The sequence below is a fragment of the Aquarana catesbeiana genome, unplaced genomic scaffold, assembly GCF_042186555.1.
Source record: "Aquarana catesbeiana isolate 2022-GZ unplaced genomic scaffold, ASM4218655v1 unanchor225, whole genome shotgun sequence".
Taxonomy (NCBI): Eukaryota; Metazoa; Chordata; class Amphibia; order Anura; family Ranidae; genus Aquarana; species Aquarana catesbeiana.
In genome coordinates, this window is record NW_027362652.1 from 1,658,028 (window position 1) to 1,677,786 (window position 19,759).

The 19,759-nt window shown below is 45.8% G+C and overlaps 2 protein-coding genes across 2 annotated transcripts in view; both read right to left on the bottom strand.

Annotated features, from left to right (window-relative positions):
* LOC141121579 (uncharacterized) overlaps positions 1 to 19,759 on the bottom strand; it is a 174,657-nt gene that overhangs the window by 135,351 nt on the left and 19,547 nt on the right. The gene's annotated exons all lie outside the window — the stretch shown is intronic.
* LOC141121547 (uncharacterized) lies at positions 9,397 to 18,294 on the bottom strand. Its single transcript, XM_073611171.1, has 9 exons — positions 18,231 to 18,294; positions 16,669 to 16,782; positions 16,407 to 16,541; positions 16,197 to 16,320; positions 15,983 to 16,080; positions 15,669 to 15,893; positions 15,352 to 15,579; positions 15,127 to 15,268; positions 9,397 to 11,072 (listed from the first exon to the last, which is right to left on the bottom strand). Exons 1-9 carry the CDS (start codon positions 18,276 to 18,278, stop codon positions 9,682 to 9,684), a joined length of 2,505 nt encoding a protein of 834 aa, XP_073467272.1. The 5' UTR covers positions 18,279 to 18,294; the 3' UTR covers positions 9,397 to 9,681.

Genomic DNA, 19,759 nt, shown 5'->3' on the forward strand with positions numbered 1-19,759 from the left:
CACAATCAGGCAGTTTTTTTACAGAGCACAGGGACAATTATTATAATGGTGCAGAGAAGATGGGAGCATTTTTTAGCTGATATGAGAGCAACAGGAGCAGGGGGGGCACTGGTACTAGCAGAGAGGGGAGGGGGGGAGAAGGACACAAGAGACAGATAGCAGGCTGCGGATGATGGAGGCACGCAAATGGACCATGGTGTCAGGGCTCAGCAGCCATGATTATCGTAGTCAGTTTGCAGAGGGGAGGGTATAGCCAGGCAGGATCATCCAGGTATTTCAGATGATAATGGGGTCCAAATGACACAGCACAAGCACTGTAAGGGAACAGGATCTTTATTTTATTTTTTGGGGATAACAAACACTTTAACTGCGCTGTGTCCTATATAGCAGAAAAACTGCAGCAGCTCTAAGTGAGATAGACACAAAAATAGCCAAGAATAAGATATGAGAGCTACTCACTGAGAACAAGTCTAATGAGTGACATAAATATACATATGTGACATCATGTGAATAAACCATATAGGTTATTGAGTCCCAAAAAACAGCAACACAAGTAAATGTCTTTGGTAATTATTGCTGATACACAATAGGCGAACACCAAGGGTTTGGAATCCTCCTCTTGCAGATGACAAGAACACACCAACATGCAAAGTGTTTCCTCCACCACATAAAGTGCACGCTTACCAGCTACCATAGGCTGGATCGCTTGTGGCTAATACCCAGCCAGGGCTTTTGACCAGGGCCGATCCTGGGCGGGTGCGCACAGCACCCAGGCACCGCAGGAGGGGGGGCACCAAAGTGTCATGACACCGTCAGTCCCCAGTGTGCTGCCTTGAGCCCAGTTAGTATTGTATGGCCCACAGGAGCTTCTCCTGGCTGCTTAGACATACTTGCCAACTGGGCCGAATTTCCCGGGACATTCCCGGGATTTAGACCTTTTTCCAGGTTTTTGCGAATTCCCCGTAAATGTCCCGGGAAATCCTTGTTTTCCACCAACTGCTATTTTACAGAAGATCAGAACACCAAGAACAAACAAGAGGCCGGAAGGCTGGCAATAGAAATTAAGCTGTGGCGCCGCCCACCCCCCCCGCGGCCGGTCTGTCTGTGACCTAATGTGGGAAAGGCAGCGGGGCAGGGGGGCACCGCAGTTCAATTTCTATTGGCAGCCACCCAGCCGACTGTTACTTCGTTCTGGTGTTCTTTAATGGCGGTGGAGAGAGTCTCCGCTGCTGGGGGATACCTGATGTAAGGGGGGCTGCTCCACTGGGGGATACCTGATGTAAGGGGGGCTGCTTCACTGAGGGGTACCTAAAGTAAGGGGGGCTGCTCCACTGGGGGATACCTGATGTAAGGGGGGCTGCTTCACTGGGGGATACCTGATGTAAGGGGAGCTGCTTCACTGGGGGATACTTGATGTAAGGGGAGCTGCTTCACTGGGGGATACCTGATGTAAAGGGAGCTGCTTCACTGGGGGATACCTAATGTAAGGGGAGCTGCTTCACTGGGGGATACCTGATGTAAGGGGAGCTGCTTCACTGGGGGATACCTGATGTAAGGGGGCTGCTTCACTGGGGGATACCTGATGTAAGGGGGCTGCTTCACTGGGGGATACCTGATGTAAGGGGGCTGCTTCACTGTGGGATACCTGATGTAAGGGGGCTGCTTCACTGGGGGATACCTGATGTAAGGGGGCTGCTTCACTGGGGGATACCTGATGTAAGGGGAGCTGCTTCACTGGGGGATACCTGATGTAAGGGGGCTGCTTCACTGGGGGATACCTGATGTAAGGGGGCTGCTTCACTGGGGGATACCTAATGTAAGGGGAGCTGCTTCACTGGGGGATACCTGATGTAAGGGGAGCTGCTTCACTGGGGGATACCTGATGTAAGGGGGCTGCTTCACTGGGGGATACCTGATGTAAGGGGGCTGCTTCACTGGGGGATACCTGATGTAAGGGGGCTGCTTCACTGTGGGATACCTGATGTAAGGGGGCTGCTTCACTGGGGGATACCTGATGTAAGGGGGCTGCTTCACTGGGGGATACCTGATGTAAGGGGGGTTGCTTCACTTGGGGATACCTAATGTAGCGGCCCCATTGGCTTTGAGTAAATAACGAGAGGAGAGCTTCTGACGGGTGCAGTACTTTTATTCTTTTGGGGGGAGGGTTGAACCCCACAGAGGTTAATCCTTTTAACTCCTTAAACATCTTAAGCGCCGTGAAAACTGTAAAATGACATACAATACATTAGTTCACAGAGATCACCACAAGGGGGTTACAACAGAATTACAAATGTGGAGTTCCGTTATCTACACACATATCTGAATTAACATTAAACATCTAAGGAAACATGACTATTTATTCAAAGATTTGGATTGCCTACAGCATATCTTTTAACTAACAGCATGGACTCAATTTATGCCTAAAAACATATATACTTTTATAGACAATGCACCTTTACTGCATACCTTGCTCCGTTTGCCAGGGGGTGTAGAAAACTTCAATAAACAATCGCCTTCCCAGGAAGTACTGCTGGCTTGCTTGCCTCTGAATGCTGAATCAATGAGAACCCCCTTTCTCCAAAACTAGAGGAAGGAGGAAGTGTCTGATGATTAAAACATTCCCCAGGGAAACAAGAGCAAAACATAAAGGTTCCGACTGTCAGTCAGTGCTGAACAAAGGTTTTAAAGTGGCAAGCGGACAGTTACACCTGATGTAAAGGGGGGCTTCTCCACTGGGGGCTACCTGATGTAAGGGGGGGCTCCACTGGGGGATACCTGATGTAAGAGGGGGCTCCACTGGGGGACACCGGATGTGAGGGGGCTCCACTGGGGGACACCTGATGTAAGGGGGGCTCCACTGGGGGACACCTGATGTAAGGGGGGCTCCACTGGGGGATACCTGATGTAAGGGGGGCTCCACTGGGGGATACCTGATGTAAGGGGGACACCGCTGGGGGATACTTGATGTGAGGGGGCTCCGCTGGGGGACACCTGATGTGAGGGGGCTCCGCTGGGGGACACCTGATGTGAGGGGGCTCCACTGGGGGATACCTGATGTAAGGGGGGCTTCACTGGGGGACACCTGATGTAGGGGGGACACTGCTGAGGGATACCTGATGTAAGTGGGGCTCCACTGGGGGATGCCTGATGTAAGGGGGACATCGCTGGGGGATACCTGATGTAAAGGGGGCTCCACTGGGGGACACCGCCGGGGTACACCTGATGTAAAGAGGGCTCCACTGGGGGACACCTGATGCAAAGGGGGCTCCGCTGGGGGACACCTGATGTAAGGGGGACACCGCTAGGGACACCTGATGTAAGGAGAGACTTGGCTGGGAATGCCTGTTGTAAAGAGGGACTCTACTGTCAATGCCTGGTGTAAGGAGGGACTCTACTGGGAATGTCTGGTGTCATAAATGGTTTCCCATTCAATAAACAACTTGCTTATTGTTGTGATCTGTGATTGGGCCACAGCAATCATGTGGTACCTGGCTACCTGTACCATGTGATTAGCTTAGCGAATCACAGATCACAAGGAAAAGCAAGCTGTTCATGAATGGGAAATGCATTCATGACGGCTAACGCTATTGCTTATACAGTGATCATCACTGCAAAAAATGGCCTGGTCACGAAGGGGGTAAAACCTTTTGGAGACCAAGTTGTTAATTAGTTGATTAGCCTGTTGCATATTTGTTTGAGGTGGTTTGTAATGTAACTGCTGGTATCACTTATTGTTATTTATTAAATTATTGTTTTGGATATTGTTTTTTTTTTTTTTTCTATTAAGCTCAGAGTGTGGATAATTTTTGAGCAGAGACTGCCATCTACTTATAAAAGATAAGTGCATAGGTTCATCAGTGAATGGACAGTTCGCTGCCACATGTCCCAGTTCCTGGCATGTCTCCTTGCCATGTTTACCACCCACTTCCTCATGAACATTTTTACCGGTTGCCTAGAGAAAACAATGGCTTTGGGTGGAATGTCTGCGATGTTGTAGGGGAGGCAACCAGACTCTCAGCAGAAAAGTACCTCTCAATAAGCTCCACTAGACTATCAGCTGACTTGGGGTCCCCTTGGCTCACCCACTTCTACAGGGGGATAGGTGGAAATCTTCAGGTAAAGGTCCATGCTCCACTATTTGTGGCCCAGGCAAGGATTCTGGTTGCAGCCACGATCACACCAGGTGGATAAGGTTGAACATCTGTGATCCTGAAGGCCTCTCAACTAGAAAGGCCCAGCTGCTGACCCGCTGTGCTCGTACCGCCAAGGTAACACCTAGTCATGCCAGAATTTCCTGCTTGACTTTTTTTTAATCCCCTGCATCCATAGCTTTCAAATCATAATAGGCCTTCTGTGATTCCCCAGTAAGTAAGGGGTCAACCAGTCCTGCCCCCTGGGTTTTAGGCCAACTTTCCATCTCAGCGGTTCTTTCAAACATAACCAGAAAGGCCTCTAGGTCATCATCAGCAGTCATCTTGGTTAGGAAGCGACCCACATGGATGGCTAAGGAGCTGTCTCCAACACCTAAGTATTTAGCAGGAGACCTCTGTGCCAGTGTTTGCACTACCACCGTCAATGCCTGTGTGTCAATTTACACAGCACTCACTAATTTTTGAAACCGCATCTGTGTCTGTTCCTGAACACATCTTGATCAACTGTTGATTCTGCTGAATCAGTGACTGTTTTTGCTCCTTGTGTTGCTATGGCCAATTGTATAGTGACTTTAGTAAGAGCATATGTTTACAGAGGCTCCGCCCCCCATTGATATGTAAATAAACCAGTTGGATAGGTCTTGGAGCTGAAACAGGAAGTTGTCGGCAGGATGTGATGTCAGCAGGAGTTAGTGGGAGGAGATTTAGCTTTTGAAAGAGACATGTGTTCAGAAAAGAGATGTGTTTTTGGAAGGACAATGAGAAAAGACATGGCTACCAGGAGCTGGAGAGTTTTGGAGACGTTTTTGAGTTGGACTGAGCAAGGAACCATGAAGGACATTACATCTTAAACCCTAAGTTGAGTAACTGTTTAGATTACTTAATGCATACATATTGTACATGCTTATATTTGTAGGCATATTTTTGGAAGCTATGAGTTTTGTTGTACTGTGTATCCTACAGTTGTATGTGTGTCAGGTCTGGGCTCAGCCCTTCCTTCTCTGAGCTGGCTGCTCAGCTGTCGGCTAATTGCCAGCTCCTATCTCTCCACAGTTACTCAGCTGTTGATGATATCCTGCTCGTCAGTCCTGCCTACTTAAGCCTTTCAGTCCAGAGGATCTCTGCCTTCGCCTTGGTCAACATCAGAGAATCTCCTGTGATCCTGTTAAAGACTTGCCTTGCTGACATCACTTCTGGCTCCAGATGCTGCTTGCTGTTCCACTACATTGATCCCTGACTTTTGGCTTGGCTGACTATGTGTTCCGGTTACTGAACTTTGGCTATGTTTTGACTACTTTCTTTTAATTTTATTATTAAACAAGTGTGGTTTAACTGTACTTCTGTCTCCACCTGATTTCATGGTTTCTGACATGAAGTGCAGCTTTCCTGTTTAGTAAAGCATTGATACACTACAGAAGTCTAAGCTTCCTTGGTTTTACCGCAAGGACTTTAATAGATATAAATGCAAAGCATAACATTGGGGGCTTGTGCTAGGATTTGTGCTAAAATCTCAACTGAAGCAGACCTGTTTTCTGTGGTGTGTTTTGTTGCTTGTGTTGGGGGAAGATGCTGCATACATTGTTTAGGAAGAGTAAGGCTGCAAAGGTTTCTGGTGTCCAGGAGGACTTGAAGGCATGCACCCTTCCTATCTGGGCCAGAAATAGTGGATGTCTGTTGTAAAGGACTGGCTTGATATGCTTCTCCTTTGAACAGAGCTTGGGATGGAATCTCTGATCTTTCCTCAGATTCTAGTCTCAGGGGCAGTTGCTGTGTTTGGTTTGCACTTCCTGCATGCTCTACATATTGATTCTGAAAAGAGGGAAAAGGCAGAATTAAAAAGAGATTTACTGAAGGAGCAGTTTGCAGTAGCATCCAAGTGTTTGGAAGAAACTGCACTTAAGACAAAAGATTTAGAAAGTAGGGTAATCAAAGCTAAACCTGCAATGGCTTTGAAGTTTGTTCAAACCCCTTTAGGCCGAGCTGAAGATTTGAATGTGTGCAGCCCTCATGAATAAGTCTAATGATGCCCTAACAAAGGACAAAGACCGGAAGCCTGTAAGCAGAAGTAGGACATGTGCCACTGTTACTTCCCATAAGCGGGAAGCTGAGGATTTGATCTGCTCAAATGGTCGAGTTGAATCAGAAACATTGAAGGCAAGGCCTATGATCTCCAGGAGACACACGTGGATTGATTTACTTAAGGTCGGGGTACCTAGAGAGGAAACAGATGGGATTCCAACACCAGCATTGCTTAAGAAGTGGAAGCAAGTGGTTGGGAATGATAGATTCAGTCACATTAAGTGTTTCCGTTGCCATAAAATGTGCCATGCTGTGAAGACTGGACAACAGCAGGCTTGTGTACTTCCCAGGACAGCAGGGAGAGTCATGCAAGTTTATTTGTTACATTGGAAGTCAATGCCTTTCCGTGAAAGTGTTTCAAGGCAACAGTGGGCACCCTACAATAGTTTTGCAATTAGAAATGGGCAGATAGAGAAATGTGAGCAGTGAGCTATGTTTTTGGCACAGTTGGAAGGAACATATAATCTGCTTTGTCTCTTACTCTTTCCAGGTACTGAGCATCAAGAGGTGGAGCAGGCAAGAGCAGATGACCATGCTAGATGGGAGGAGGCAGACCAGAAGAGAACCTGAGGAAGATGTGGATGATTTCCTGATGGTGGCTGAATTGGAGTGGACTTTAATCTGAGCGTTCCCTTATGACCAAGAGCACAAGAGACTTTCATCTGGGACTTTCTTTACAAACTGCCAAAGACATTGTTAACGCTGCACAAAAGTAATGTTACAGCCTTCCAGGGACAACAAAAGTCTAACCACCCAGAAGATACAAGCGGTCGAAAGGAAATTGTTTCCTCTCATTTACAATACAGAGGGTTTATTTCGCCCTTTCCTGGACAAAAGGCTTTAAGAGATATTGATGTTTCCATTATTATGCAATAAAGTCAAGAGGTGGTATGTGTTGCTATGGCCATTTGTATAGTGACTTTATTGCAATAACATAGGAGTTAGGTTTAGTAAGAACATATGTTTACAGAGGCTCTTCATCCCCTCCATTGATATGTAAATAAACCAGTTGGATAGGTCTTGGAACTGAGACAGGAAGTTGTGGGCAGGATGTGATGTAAGCAGGAGTTAGGGGGAGGAGATTTAGCTTTTGAAAGAGACATGTGTTCGGAAAAGTTTTTTTGGAAGGACAATGAGGAAAAACATGGCTACCAGAAGCTGGAGAGTATTGGAGAGGTTTTTGAGTTGGACTGAGCGAGGAGCCATGAAGGACATTACATCTTAAACCTTAAGTTGAGTTTAGTTTACTTAATGCGTACATATTGTACATGCTTATATTTGTAGGCATATTTTTGGAAGCTATGAGTTTTGTTGTATTGTGTATCCTACAGTTGTATGTGTGTCAGGGCTGGGCTCAGCCCTTCCTTCTCTGAGCTGGCTGCTCAGCTGTTGGCTAATTGCCAGCTCCTATCTCTCCACAGTTACTCAGCTGTTGGTGATATCCTGCTCGTCAGTCCTGCCTACTTAAGCCGTCCAGTCCAGAGGATCTCTGCCTTCGCCTTGGTCAACATCAGAAAATCTCCTGTGATCCTGTTAAAGACTTGCCTTGCTGACATCACTTCTGGCTCCAGATGCTGCTTGATGTTCCACTACATTGATCCCTGACTTTTGGCTTGGCTGACTATGCATTCCACACAAAGCTCCACACTTTCAGGCACAAATACCAGTCTAGTGATGCAGTGACAAACAGTGCTGTGCACAGGCTATATACAGTTTCTGTACAGTGTGTAAACAAGGCAAAAACCCCAAAACAAAATTCTAGCCATGTCCAGGCACTAACTACACAAATCCATGTCCTGATATCAGGCTGAGCAAACCTAATGCTTGTCAATCTCCACATACAATTTTGCAGCTTCCAGCAACCTTGCATCTCTCACAGACACAACTTGTCTGTTCCCCCAGGCTCTAGAGCACTGACTGTGTGACCCAGGTGAGTCTAAATTGCCAATATGGAGAGGTTCAAAACATGAACTGGATATGGAATCAGAGGTTTTTAAGTGTAGGAGAGGAGCCTGGGAGATGTGTAAACCCTGAACTTTTCAGGCTCCCTTTGAGGCACTCTGCTACACCACGCATAAGGGAACAGGGGTTCTTCAAAAAAAAAGATATATTATTATTAATTTAATTGAAAACATTTTTTTTTACACTGTCCAATTTTTTCCCCCAACAACTTTATTGCTATGGCAAAGGAGGAACAACATTACTTGTGATAGTATGGGCCATGACAGACCCTCTTTATGGCGAGATCTGGGGTCTAATAGACCCCAGATGTCTTCTCTGGCCTCCAAAGCATCTGATCAAATCGTGTTTGATCAGATGCTTGTTGAAGCCGGTAATGGCTTGTAATCATTAAACCAAAACTGTCACTTCCAGTTTCTGATCTTACAGAGCGGGAGGAACAACCTCAGTTCCTCTCTGTCTGTTCAGTCCATGGGATGCCACCGGTCGGAGCAGTCCCAGGCTCCTCAATCAGATGGGAAAGTCAGCGATAGGGGGGCACCCCTTTCGCCCCTGTAGAAGTGATCGAGTGGCTCATTTGCAACTTAAATCACTTTTACTGTTGGGGGCTGAAAATTTTGATACCAGGATGATGCCTGTAAGTGCAGGCATCATCCTGGTATAACCACTGAAAACCTAGGACATCATACGACTTTCTACTGGTTGCAAGTGGTTAAATAAACATCTCCTGACAATTAGGGGTCTATCTTTAAACAACTGCATAGCAATTGACAGGATGAAAGTGCATGTATGCTTATTCTGTGTGAATGGAGGTAAAAAAAAACCTAAGAAATCATGCCTGACATAGAAAACGAAGGCGTCGATAAGTAGAAAATTTGTTGGTCGAGTGTGATAAGCATTTGCCCAGCTGTGATAAATAAGATCTATAATTTAATTAATACAGTGATTTCCTACAATAATCAGCTCCATCTAGTGGCCATGAAGGAGATTTTTTCTTGAAATACCTCCATCAGTAAAACTAGATCAATACGACATCAAGGCCTCAGATGGAGCCAATGGTTATAGGAAATCACTGTATGAAATAAAAAAATGTGAATGCTGCTCACATTTGTTTAACTAATTAAAAAAAAAAAAAAAGAAGACCTATAAGTGTTTGTGAAAGATTACACCACAAACTGTACGCAGCCAATAAAAGGTAAAGACTCCATTTTTATTTTTCTACTGCTATCAATGACCAACACAGTACAACACTTCATCCATGTCTTTGGTGATCTCTGATCTCCTTATGAACTGTTTCTTACATGATGAAGATCAGCCATGGAGTATATCTGAGGTGTATATCAGGGTGTGCTTCTTCCCCACATGAGAGCTGTGATGTCCAGCAACCTTCATATAGAAGACATTTCCTGCACTCAAGTCACTAATACACCTCGAGGGTTGTGTGGGATCCGTGATGTACAGGAAGACAGGACTTCAGTGAGGAACAATTCCCTCACTCAGGACAGGAAAATGGCTTCTCCCCCATGTGAGATTTCTGATGTTTGTAAAGATTGGACTTCCCTGAAAAACATTTCTCACACTCAGGACAGGAATACGGCTTCTCCCCCGTGTGAGACCTCTGATGTCTGGAAAGATGGGACTTCTGTGAAAAATATTTCCCACATTCAGGACAGAAATATGGCTTCTCTTCTGTGTGAGACCTTTGATGTGTGACAAGTTCTGATTTTTGTATAAAACATTTCCCACACTCAGAACAGGAATATGGTTTCTCCCCTGTGTGCAATCGCTGATGATTAAAAAGACTGGACATTTCTGAAAAACATTTCCCGCACTCAGGACAGGAATACGGCTTTTCCCCCGTGTGAGATCTCTGATGTCTGGAAAGATGGGACTTCTGTGAAAAACATTTCCCGCATTCAGGACAGAAGTATGGCTTTTCCTCTGTGTGAGACCTCTGATGTGTGACAAGTTCTGATTTTCGTATAAAACATTTCCCACATTCAGAACAGGAATACGGTTTCTCCCCTGTGTGCAGTCTTTGATGATTATAAAGACTGGACATTTCTGAAAAACATTTCCCACACTCAGGACAAGAATACGGCTTTTCCCCCGTGTGAGATCTTTGATGTCTGTAAAGATTGGACTTCTGTGAAAAACATTTCTCGCACTCAGGACAGGGATATGGTTTTTCTTCTGTGTGAGTCCTTTGATGTCTGACAAGTTTTGATTTATGTGTAAAACATTTTCCACACTCATTACAGGAGTACGCCTTTTCCCCCATGTGAGATCTCTGATGTATGACCAGCTCTGATTTTTGTACAAAACATTTACTACATTCAGGACAGGGATACAGCTTCTCACCTGTGTGCAGTCTCTGATGTATGTAAAGACTGGACATATGTGAAAAACATTTCCCGCACTCAATACAGGAGTACGGCTTTACTCCTGTGCAAGGCCTCCGAGGAAGACATTTCCTGAACTCAGGACAGAAATACAGATTCTCACCTTTGTGCGATCTCTGATGACGATAAAGATTTGACTTAACTGAAAAACATTTTCCACACTCAGGACAGGAAAATGGCTTTTCCCCCGTGTGAGACCTGTGATGCTTGACAAGTTCTGATTTTTGTACAAAACATTTCCCACACTCAGTACAGGAAAAGATTGTATCTATTGGAAGGACGGCACCATCCCTCACAGTCTGAGGTTCCTCAGGATAAGAGGGATACGATGGTCCATCTACACTGTGTGGTGCTGGATGGACATTTGAGGTAGTCGGGTTTTCTCCTGGACTATACTGTGTGATGTCCTCATCTTCTACTTTACAGTCTGGAGACAAAGTGAGACAATCCTCTGAGGTTTTCCTCATCTCCCGTCCATCTACTAAAATAGAGATAAAAAGATTATTACTAGACATGAGCAGATTGGCTCCCCTAAACCAGGACTCCGCCCACATCAGGCAGCTTTGTCTCTGAGGATCTTACAATTCCATCCTCAAGGTAACTAGTAAATGGGTCCTCTGATCTTCTACCAGTTCATTTCTTTATTCATGGACCTTAGTCAGAGAGTGAGGAAACAACGGGAACTGTCTTTTATAGGAGTGACAGTGATGAGGGGATTATAGGACGAGTGTCCCCACCCCCTCTGTCACTCATTTCCATCTTCCCAACACAAGAAGTCCTGCACTTCCTTATTTAGTCCATGATTTAGTCATGAATAACAGCGGGGATGAGCCCCACCAGAGGTCAGAGAGTGAGGATGGGGGGAGAACAACCAAGATGAAGACTGGACTTATCCTGAACACCATCATCATTGGGTTATTGACTCCTCCCCCTCGTTATCACTTTCTGTTTAAGGTTCCAAAGTTTGAGGATGTTATCACATTATTATCAACATGTAAAAGTCTGTGCTCCAATCAAATCATCAGATATAAAATGTCCAGCTGGTAGGAAATGGGTGTAACAAAGGAGAATACATATTATGTGTATATATAACAGTGAGTAGAAGGTAGAGCGCAGAAGTAATGAATAGGTAATGTACAACATATTGTATTGGCTACTACAATTAAGACTATAGAGTATCAGAATTATGTAATGTACAACATAGAATATATAGTGCAGGGGTCGGAACTTCCAGAAAGATTAGGAGGATCAGCTACTGGGTTATGAATATTTATGTCACCACAGCCAATCCCTGGGAGGGGGATCCCAGAAGGTGGCTGGGGAGAAGATAAATGTTTGGGAGGGCTGTTCAGTTCTGGGGCCTCTGTCCTGGGAGTCCGCCTGTGTTACTCAAGAGCTGTTGCTGTCAGGCCTCAGCATGTGCTTGAAAGAGGGATTGATAGAACCTGGACTTAAAGACATTTCCCAGAGGACACTACCCTGGTACCTGGGTTGGCAGCCTCTGAACAAGTAAGGGAGACCCATTTATTTCCTATGCCCTCTGAGGGGGCTAGCACTACATACAACATGGAGTATAAAGTGCAGGGCTTAAGGCTACGTAATGTGCCATATAAATAATACAGTGTAATGGTCAGGACCAATAATATTGGTAATAAGTAACCAGCGGTAGTCTAGAGGGTTAATTTACTAAAACTGGAGCACTCAGAATCTGGTGCAGCTGTGCATAGTAACCAATCAGCTTCTAACTTCATCTTGTTCAATTAAGTTTTGATAATAACACCTGGAAGCCGATTGGTAACTATGCAGATTTGCACCAGATTTTGCATGCACCATTTTTATTAAATTTCCCCCTAAATGATTACAAGACAAGCTGAAGAGGTCCTATACCGCTGCCTCCCATCTTTCAGTGCTCAGAAGCTGCTCTGTTGTTACCACAGTGACTTACCTCATTACCATTTACCTGCCTCATTAGTCCAGCCTACAGCCAGCCCCATTTTTGCTATTTAAGCAAGACGTCCTACCTCTGAGAGCTCTATGCATCCCTGTGCATTCAGCTGGAGAAGTTGTCTCCAGCTGAATGCAATTATGAAGTTGTGGACAGAGAATTATTAGCCATCATTTTAGCTCTTAAGGACTGGAGGCATCTTCCGGAGGGTACATCTGCGTCGGTCCTCATTTTGACTGACCATAAGAATCTCACATTTTTGTCTGAGGCTAAACGCTTATCTCCTATTAGGGCTCGGTGGGCCCTTTTTTCTTGTCAAGCTTCAAATTTACATAGTCTCATTCTTACCCAGAATGAAGAATATAAGGGCAGATGCATTATCGTGGTAGATTTCCTCCTCTTCCAAAATGGAGTCTGATCCTACTCCTGTGATACCTTCGGACCGCATTTTGGCCACTATTCGCCCTAGTCTCACTCCACCTTTGGGTGAGAGAATTCTGGCCTCTCGCATCCATTCTCCTCCTGAAAAACCTTGTGACCACTGCATTGTCCTTGAGAATCACCACACTCCTTTTCTCCAGACCTACCATTCTCCTAAAGCAGCTGGGCACCCAGGGAAAAATCAACTCTATGTCTCAACAATTCTGGTGGCCTAGACTCCGTGCTGATGTAACAGTCTTTGTAGCCGCTTACCCCATGTGTGCCCAGAATAATACACCCTGACACCTTCCAGTGGGCCTCCTACAACCCATACCCAGAGGAGAGAGGCCTTGGTCCCACTTGTCTATTGATTTTATTGTGGATTTACCTAACTCCCACGGAAACACAGTTATTCTCATGGTGGTTGACCGGTTTTCGAAAATGTCACATTATAATCCACTAAAGAAGTTGCCTACGTCCAAAGAACTGGCATAAATTTTTCATTCAGGAGGTCTTTCGGTTACATGGGTTACCTAAAGTTACCTTGGACATGGCTTGCCAGTTTGTGTCGTTTTGGCGAGCCTTTTGTGCACAATTGGGAGTTCAGCTTCCCTTCTCCTCGGCAGATCACCCGTAGTCCAATGGGGCCACAAAACGGTCTAACCAAGCCTTGGCGCAGTTCCTACGTTGCTGTTACCTTGGGCGAAGTTTGCTCATAAAGGCGCCATTAGTGCCACCTCCTGATTATCTCCATTTATGGTGAACTATGGGTTCCAGCCATCCATGTTGCCTGATACATTTGTTGCGCAAGGAAATCCTGTGTTAGAAGAACATCTTCGGGAACTCCATTCCACATGGGTGCAGGTCCAAGAATCTGTGCAATGCTCCAAGGATAGGTACAAACTCAATGCTGACCGCTGATGCTTACTTGCGCCCTCCTACCAAGCTGGGGAGAGGGTCTGGCTGTCTTCTCCTAACCTCCGACTCTGTTCCCCCACTAAAACTGACACTGCAGTATATTAGGCCTTTCTGCATTCTCTGTAAGATTAACCCAGTGGCCTATGCATTAGATCTTCCTTCCAACATGCGTATTTCTAAGGTATTCCATGTTTCCTTATTAAACCTTTGGTGTGTAACCACTATACCACCTTGGTACCATGCCTTCATCCGGTTCAGGTTGACAACCATGAAGAATATGAGATACAATCTATCATTGACTCCTGCAGGTTTTATGGACGCATACAATATCTAGTTCACTGGAGGGTTACAGTCCGGAGGAACGCTCTTGGGTCTGATCCTCAGACGTACATGCTCTTGCCCTCTTCTGTGCATTCCATATATGCTTTCCCCTCAAGCCTGGTGCCCCCTGAGGGGGAGGGGTCATTGAAAAGGGGGTACTGTCAGGGCTGGGTTCTGCTATTTAACGAGCAGCTCTTTTCTTTCAGTGATCAGAAACTGCTCAGCTGTCAGTTAATTACCAGCCACTCCTTACCACAGTGATTCACCTGTTTACCATTTACCTGTCTCATTAGTCCAGACTATAGCCAGTACCTTTTTGCTATTTAAGCAGCATCGTTCATTTCCTCCTTGCCCTTGCGTGGTCTCTAAGTGCTTTCCTTCCTGTGTATGACATCCCTTCCGATTCCTGTTCCTGATTTTTGCTCTTGACTATGCTGACTTTATGTTTACTGACCCCGGCTTGTCTGATTACCCGCTCTGGCATCCTACCCCTGGCTTCTTTTTTTTTACTACATTTCTGAACTGTGTTACTTTTGTCATTTCATTAAAGGTTCGATTTTAACTGCACTTTCTGTCTCCGTCTGGTTTATGGTTCCTAACACACTGGGAGAATTGCTCTGTCAGAGATCTTGCTAGACCCAGGACATGGAGAAGACCCATAGCCCAGGTCGATTAATGTCTATGGTGAAAGTCAACATTTTGCTGGCAGCTGAACCTCAGAATCTCCATAAATCCAGTCTAGATACATAAATTGTGTCTGCAGCACAGAGAAGGAACATTATCCGATAGAAATACAGGAATACAGGATGGAGAACGCAGCTCAGGAAAGTGACCAGGGAATTACAGGCTGATATCACCCAGTCCCCACCCTATTCTGGACCAATCAGTGAGCAGTATAGGTGGAGCAATGTATTTAGTAATAATGACCCACCTGTGCTGATCTCTGTAGGAGTGTCCTCCTCTATAAATGTCCCCGTTATTCCATCCTCCTCCATAGACTGCTGATCTCCCCTCACATACCTCTCTTCTTCTTGTGCTTTACCTTCAACTTTAGAATCCCTCAGGTTTCCACTCTGAATATATAATAAAAATAACATCAATTGTAACAATGCAGTACAGATCCTAATGATACTATCAGTGATTGTTCCTCATCTACCTGATGATGGTGAGGGATGATGTGACTTTCCTGTGTGGAATCCCGGGAATACAGAGGACGGGGACTTCTCTCTGGTGGGTTCCTGTAGCTGGATGACTCCACGATGGTGTCCTGGTACAGATCATTGTGCACTTTTAGAGACTTTGACTCCTCTATCTTCCAATCTTCATCATCCTCCTGTTTTATCTCTTCTTTAATATCAACTTTAGAATCCCTCAGGTGTTCGCTCTAAATATATAATAAAAATTACATCAATGATAACTCTGCAGATACTGTACATATCCTAATGATACTATCAGAGGTTTTTCCTCATCTACCTGATGATGGTGAGGGATGGTGTGAGCTTCCTGTGTGGAATCCCGGGAATACAGAGGACGGGGACATCTCTCTGGTGGGTTCCTGTAGCTGAAAGGTTCCACCATGTTGTCCTGGTACAGATCTGTGTGTACCTTTTGAAACTTAAAATCCTCCATCTCCCAATCTTCATCATCATCCTGTTTTAACTCTTTAATATGAACTTTAGAATCTCTCAGGTTTCCAGTCTGAATAAATAATAAAAATGACATCAATTGTAACAATGCAGATAATGCACAGATCCTAATGATACTATCAGTGATTGTTCCTCATCTACCTGATGATGGTGAGGGATTGTGTGATCTTCCTGTGTGGAATCCCAGGAATACAGAGGACGGGGACATCTCTCTGGTGGGTTCCCATTACTGGATCCATCTGTAGGAAACACACACACTGACTGAATACATTGTTTCTATGTGTTTATCAGATGATGGGGGATCTAGGTGGACCCTCCGTACTGCTCTCTCCTTTACAATAAAGTCTCCTCTTACCCGGTGATGTGAGGGGCGGCTGATTGTCCATCATGACGTCCTTGTAGAGATCCTTGTGTCCTTCTAAATACTCCCACTCCTCCATGGAGAAATAGACAGTGACATCCTGACACCTTATAGGAACCTGACACACACAATGATACAGTCACCATCCAGACACATCCCTTGTCTGTTACTGGATAATGTCCCAGAATTCCCAGCACCGCTCACCTCTCCTGTCAGCAGCTCCATCATCTTCTTGGTGACTTCTAGAATCTTCTCCATTTTGTGTCTCTCGGGTTTTAGGTATACACATGGAGGCAATGTGATGGTCATATGATCTCCAGGTTTTGGAATTAGAAACCTCTGTATTGGAAAACCAATAGGAGTGTCATGTTAGAATCACAGAATCCTCCTCACCTCTCTGGTCAGGTCTGTGTTTTATTAATAGAGATAAGAGTGATGTCATGTGACCACCCAGAATCCTCCTCACCTCTCCAGTCAGCAGGTAGATGATCTCCAGGGTGAGGTTTAGTATCCTCTCAGTCATGTGACTCTGGTCCTCCTCCATCCTCGTTGGTGTGATCATGTGATCTATACAGGTTTTCTGTAGACAGAGAATTATCTGGACTGTATTGGTTGTACAATATTAGAAGAGGGATTAAAGGTAATAATTGGTGTGCTGCCCCCAGTAGGAATTGGCACATGTGTAGGGAGCAGCTTCCCTCTAGTATTTCTAATTTTGAAACCTTTTACACGCTAAGTTTGAAGCCACACTACAAGATACTATACATGCAGTACATATAAATATAGCAACAGTGGATCTCCCACTTCCTCCTGCCTAACAGTGACATGTCATTACTTGATCCTTGATTAGTGTTTTATTTGTAATTAATTCCATCACCACCCAAAAAAGCTTAATGCTAGGTGACCCCCGGTACTCACTACATACTCTCCCTCCTCCTTACTCTCCTATTCTTTTCTTATGTATTTTCTTCACTCACATTGTTAAAATGATGTGACATTCAACCTACCCTATTAGACTATACTCAGTAATACGCCAGACCTTCAAGAAGACCGGGTATTAGTAGGGTTGCCAAGATAAATTCATATAGTCTGGAACACACTATATTACTAAAAGTATTGGGACGCCTGACACGCACATGAACTTTAATGACATCCCAGTCTTAGTCCATAGGGTTCTATATTGAGTTGGTCCACCCTTTGCAGCTGTAACAGCTTCAATTCTTCTGGGAAAGCTGTCCACAAGGTTTAGGAGTGTGTCTATGGGAATGTTTGACCATTCTTCTAGAAGCACATTTGTGAGGTCAGGCACTAATAATGGACGAGAAGGCCTGGTTCGCAGAATGTGAAATTCCACCAGGACTGTTGGGCTGGGCTTTGTCCCCTTCAGTGCTATTACCCGCAACTGTGTCCCCTTCAGAGCAATCAACTCCACCCCCCCCCCCCCACTTCCCCAACATAGCCAATCAATCCCCATGCCACGCATTTGTTTCCTCCCCATCCCTCTCTCCATACTTTAACGCGTACTGTGTGCCTCAAGTGCAGACTAGCCCCACCTCCCGGCTCCTGCCCCCGCTGTTACACAGACACGCTGTGTGCAAAACTACACTAATGTGAACAGCGGCGCGGGAGCCGGGAGGTGCGGCCAGTCTACACGGAAATACCTCATTGGTTGAGGCTGGGAGTGGTTGCGGGACCTGTGCTGCATACTGCCGGGTGTGAGTATTCATCACAGTTTTTGGAGAGTTCAATGACTCTAGCTGTGGGCTGTACTTTGGAGACCCCTGGTATAGGCTGATGAGGTGATAAGGTGATTGGTGGGAAAGGTGACACATCTCCAAAAGGAAGAGAATGTTCCGGCCCCGTAAGTGGGGAAATGTTCTGCCCCTGAAGGGGTTAATCTAGGTTTCCACACTATATATGTGTGTATCATCATCTGCTGGAGATAAAAGACATCACAGTGACTATGGAGGAAGAGGACGGACATGACGGGGGGTTACTGGGTGTAAATAGAAAATAAGATCTTATTACCTCCTCTACTGCCAGTTCCAGCAATGTCTTCTCTTTACTTTGTAACATATGGAACTTCCTGTCTGTATGTGACATCACTTCCTGTCGGTGGCTGACAGCACTTCCTGTTTTTCATAGAGATTTCCTGTCTGGGTAGAAGTGAGATCACCACCTTGTGGATCTCAGAGGAACTGCAGTCACGAGAAACATCTCGTAGTGTAAACACAGCCTTGTGCTGTGTGTGTATGTACTGTATATCCTTATAGATGGGGTCATCTCCACTCCCACCAAGAACACACTGATTAGCTGCACACTGCATACCAGGAGAACACACTGATTAGACATCTTGAAGACTCTGCAGCCAGTGGCGTCACTAGGGTTGGTGTCACCTGGTCCGGTAAAACATGGTGTCACCCCCCATTCCTGTCTAGGCTGCCCAGCAACCTGAAGGCAGCACACGGCCATGGGGCGCACCACAAACCGGCCCCTGTACATTATAGTATAGGGTGGTATAGTGGCAGGTTAGGGTAGTATATGGTGGTATAGTGGCAGGTTGGGGTGGTATAGGGCAGGTTGAGGAGGTATAGGGCAGGTTAGGGTGGTATAGGACAGGTTGGGGTGGTACAGGGCAGGTTGGGGTGGTATAGGGCAGGTTAGGATGGTATATGGCAGGTTAGTGGTACAGGGCAGGTTAGGGTGGTATAGGGCAGGTTGGGGTGGTACAGGGCAGGTTGGGGTGGTACAGGGCAGGTTAGGGTGGTATAGGGCAGGTTATGGTGGTACAGGGCAGGTTAGGGTGGTACAGGGCAGGTTGGGATGGTACAGGGCAGGATGGGGTGGTGCAGGGTAGGGTGGTACAGGGCAGGTTGGGGTGGTATAGGGCAAGTTAGGGTGGCACAGGGTAGGTTGGGGTGGTATAGGGCAAGTTAGGGTAGCACAGGGCAGGTTGGGGTGGTATAGGGCAAGTTAGGGTAGCACAGGGCAGGTTGGGGTGGTATAGGACTGACTGAGGAGTGTTACAGCCCCCCCGCACGTGCTTGCACCGCTCCACTACAAGCAATAAAGTAGTGATTAGTGGCAGCCCCGGTGTCACCCCTCTGGTGGGTGTCACCCAGTGCGGGCCGCCCCCCCCCCTGCACCTCCATAGCAATGCCACTTTCTGCAGCTGGCATTACATGTGAATGTTCTTCTGCTGTTTACATTGAGCTATTTGTGTAGAATTCAGTGTGGGTCTTCGATGATTTGCTTCTTCTGGTTTCAGGCTAGCACAGCCTTAGTCGACCTTTTCAACATGGAGGAACTCTTGAAATAACTTTCTAGGTTTTGGAGAACCCTTGTCAATAATTACCATAGCCACAGCTCACAGTATATAAGCGTGCTAGTCACTGGGAAGAACATCCCTTACGTTGGTGGTCATTGGAATGAATATCACTTATATTGGTGGTCACTGGAATGAATGTCACTTACATTGGTGGCCACTGGGATGAACGTCCCTAACATTGTTGGTCACTAGGAGGAACGTCCCTTACATTGGTGGTCACTGGGAAGAA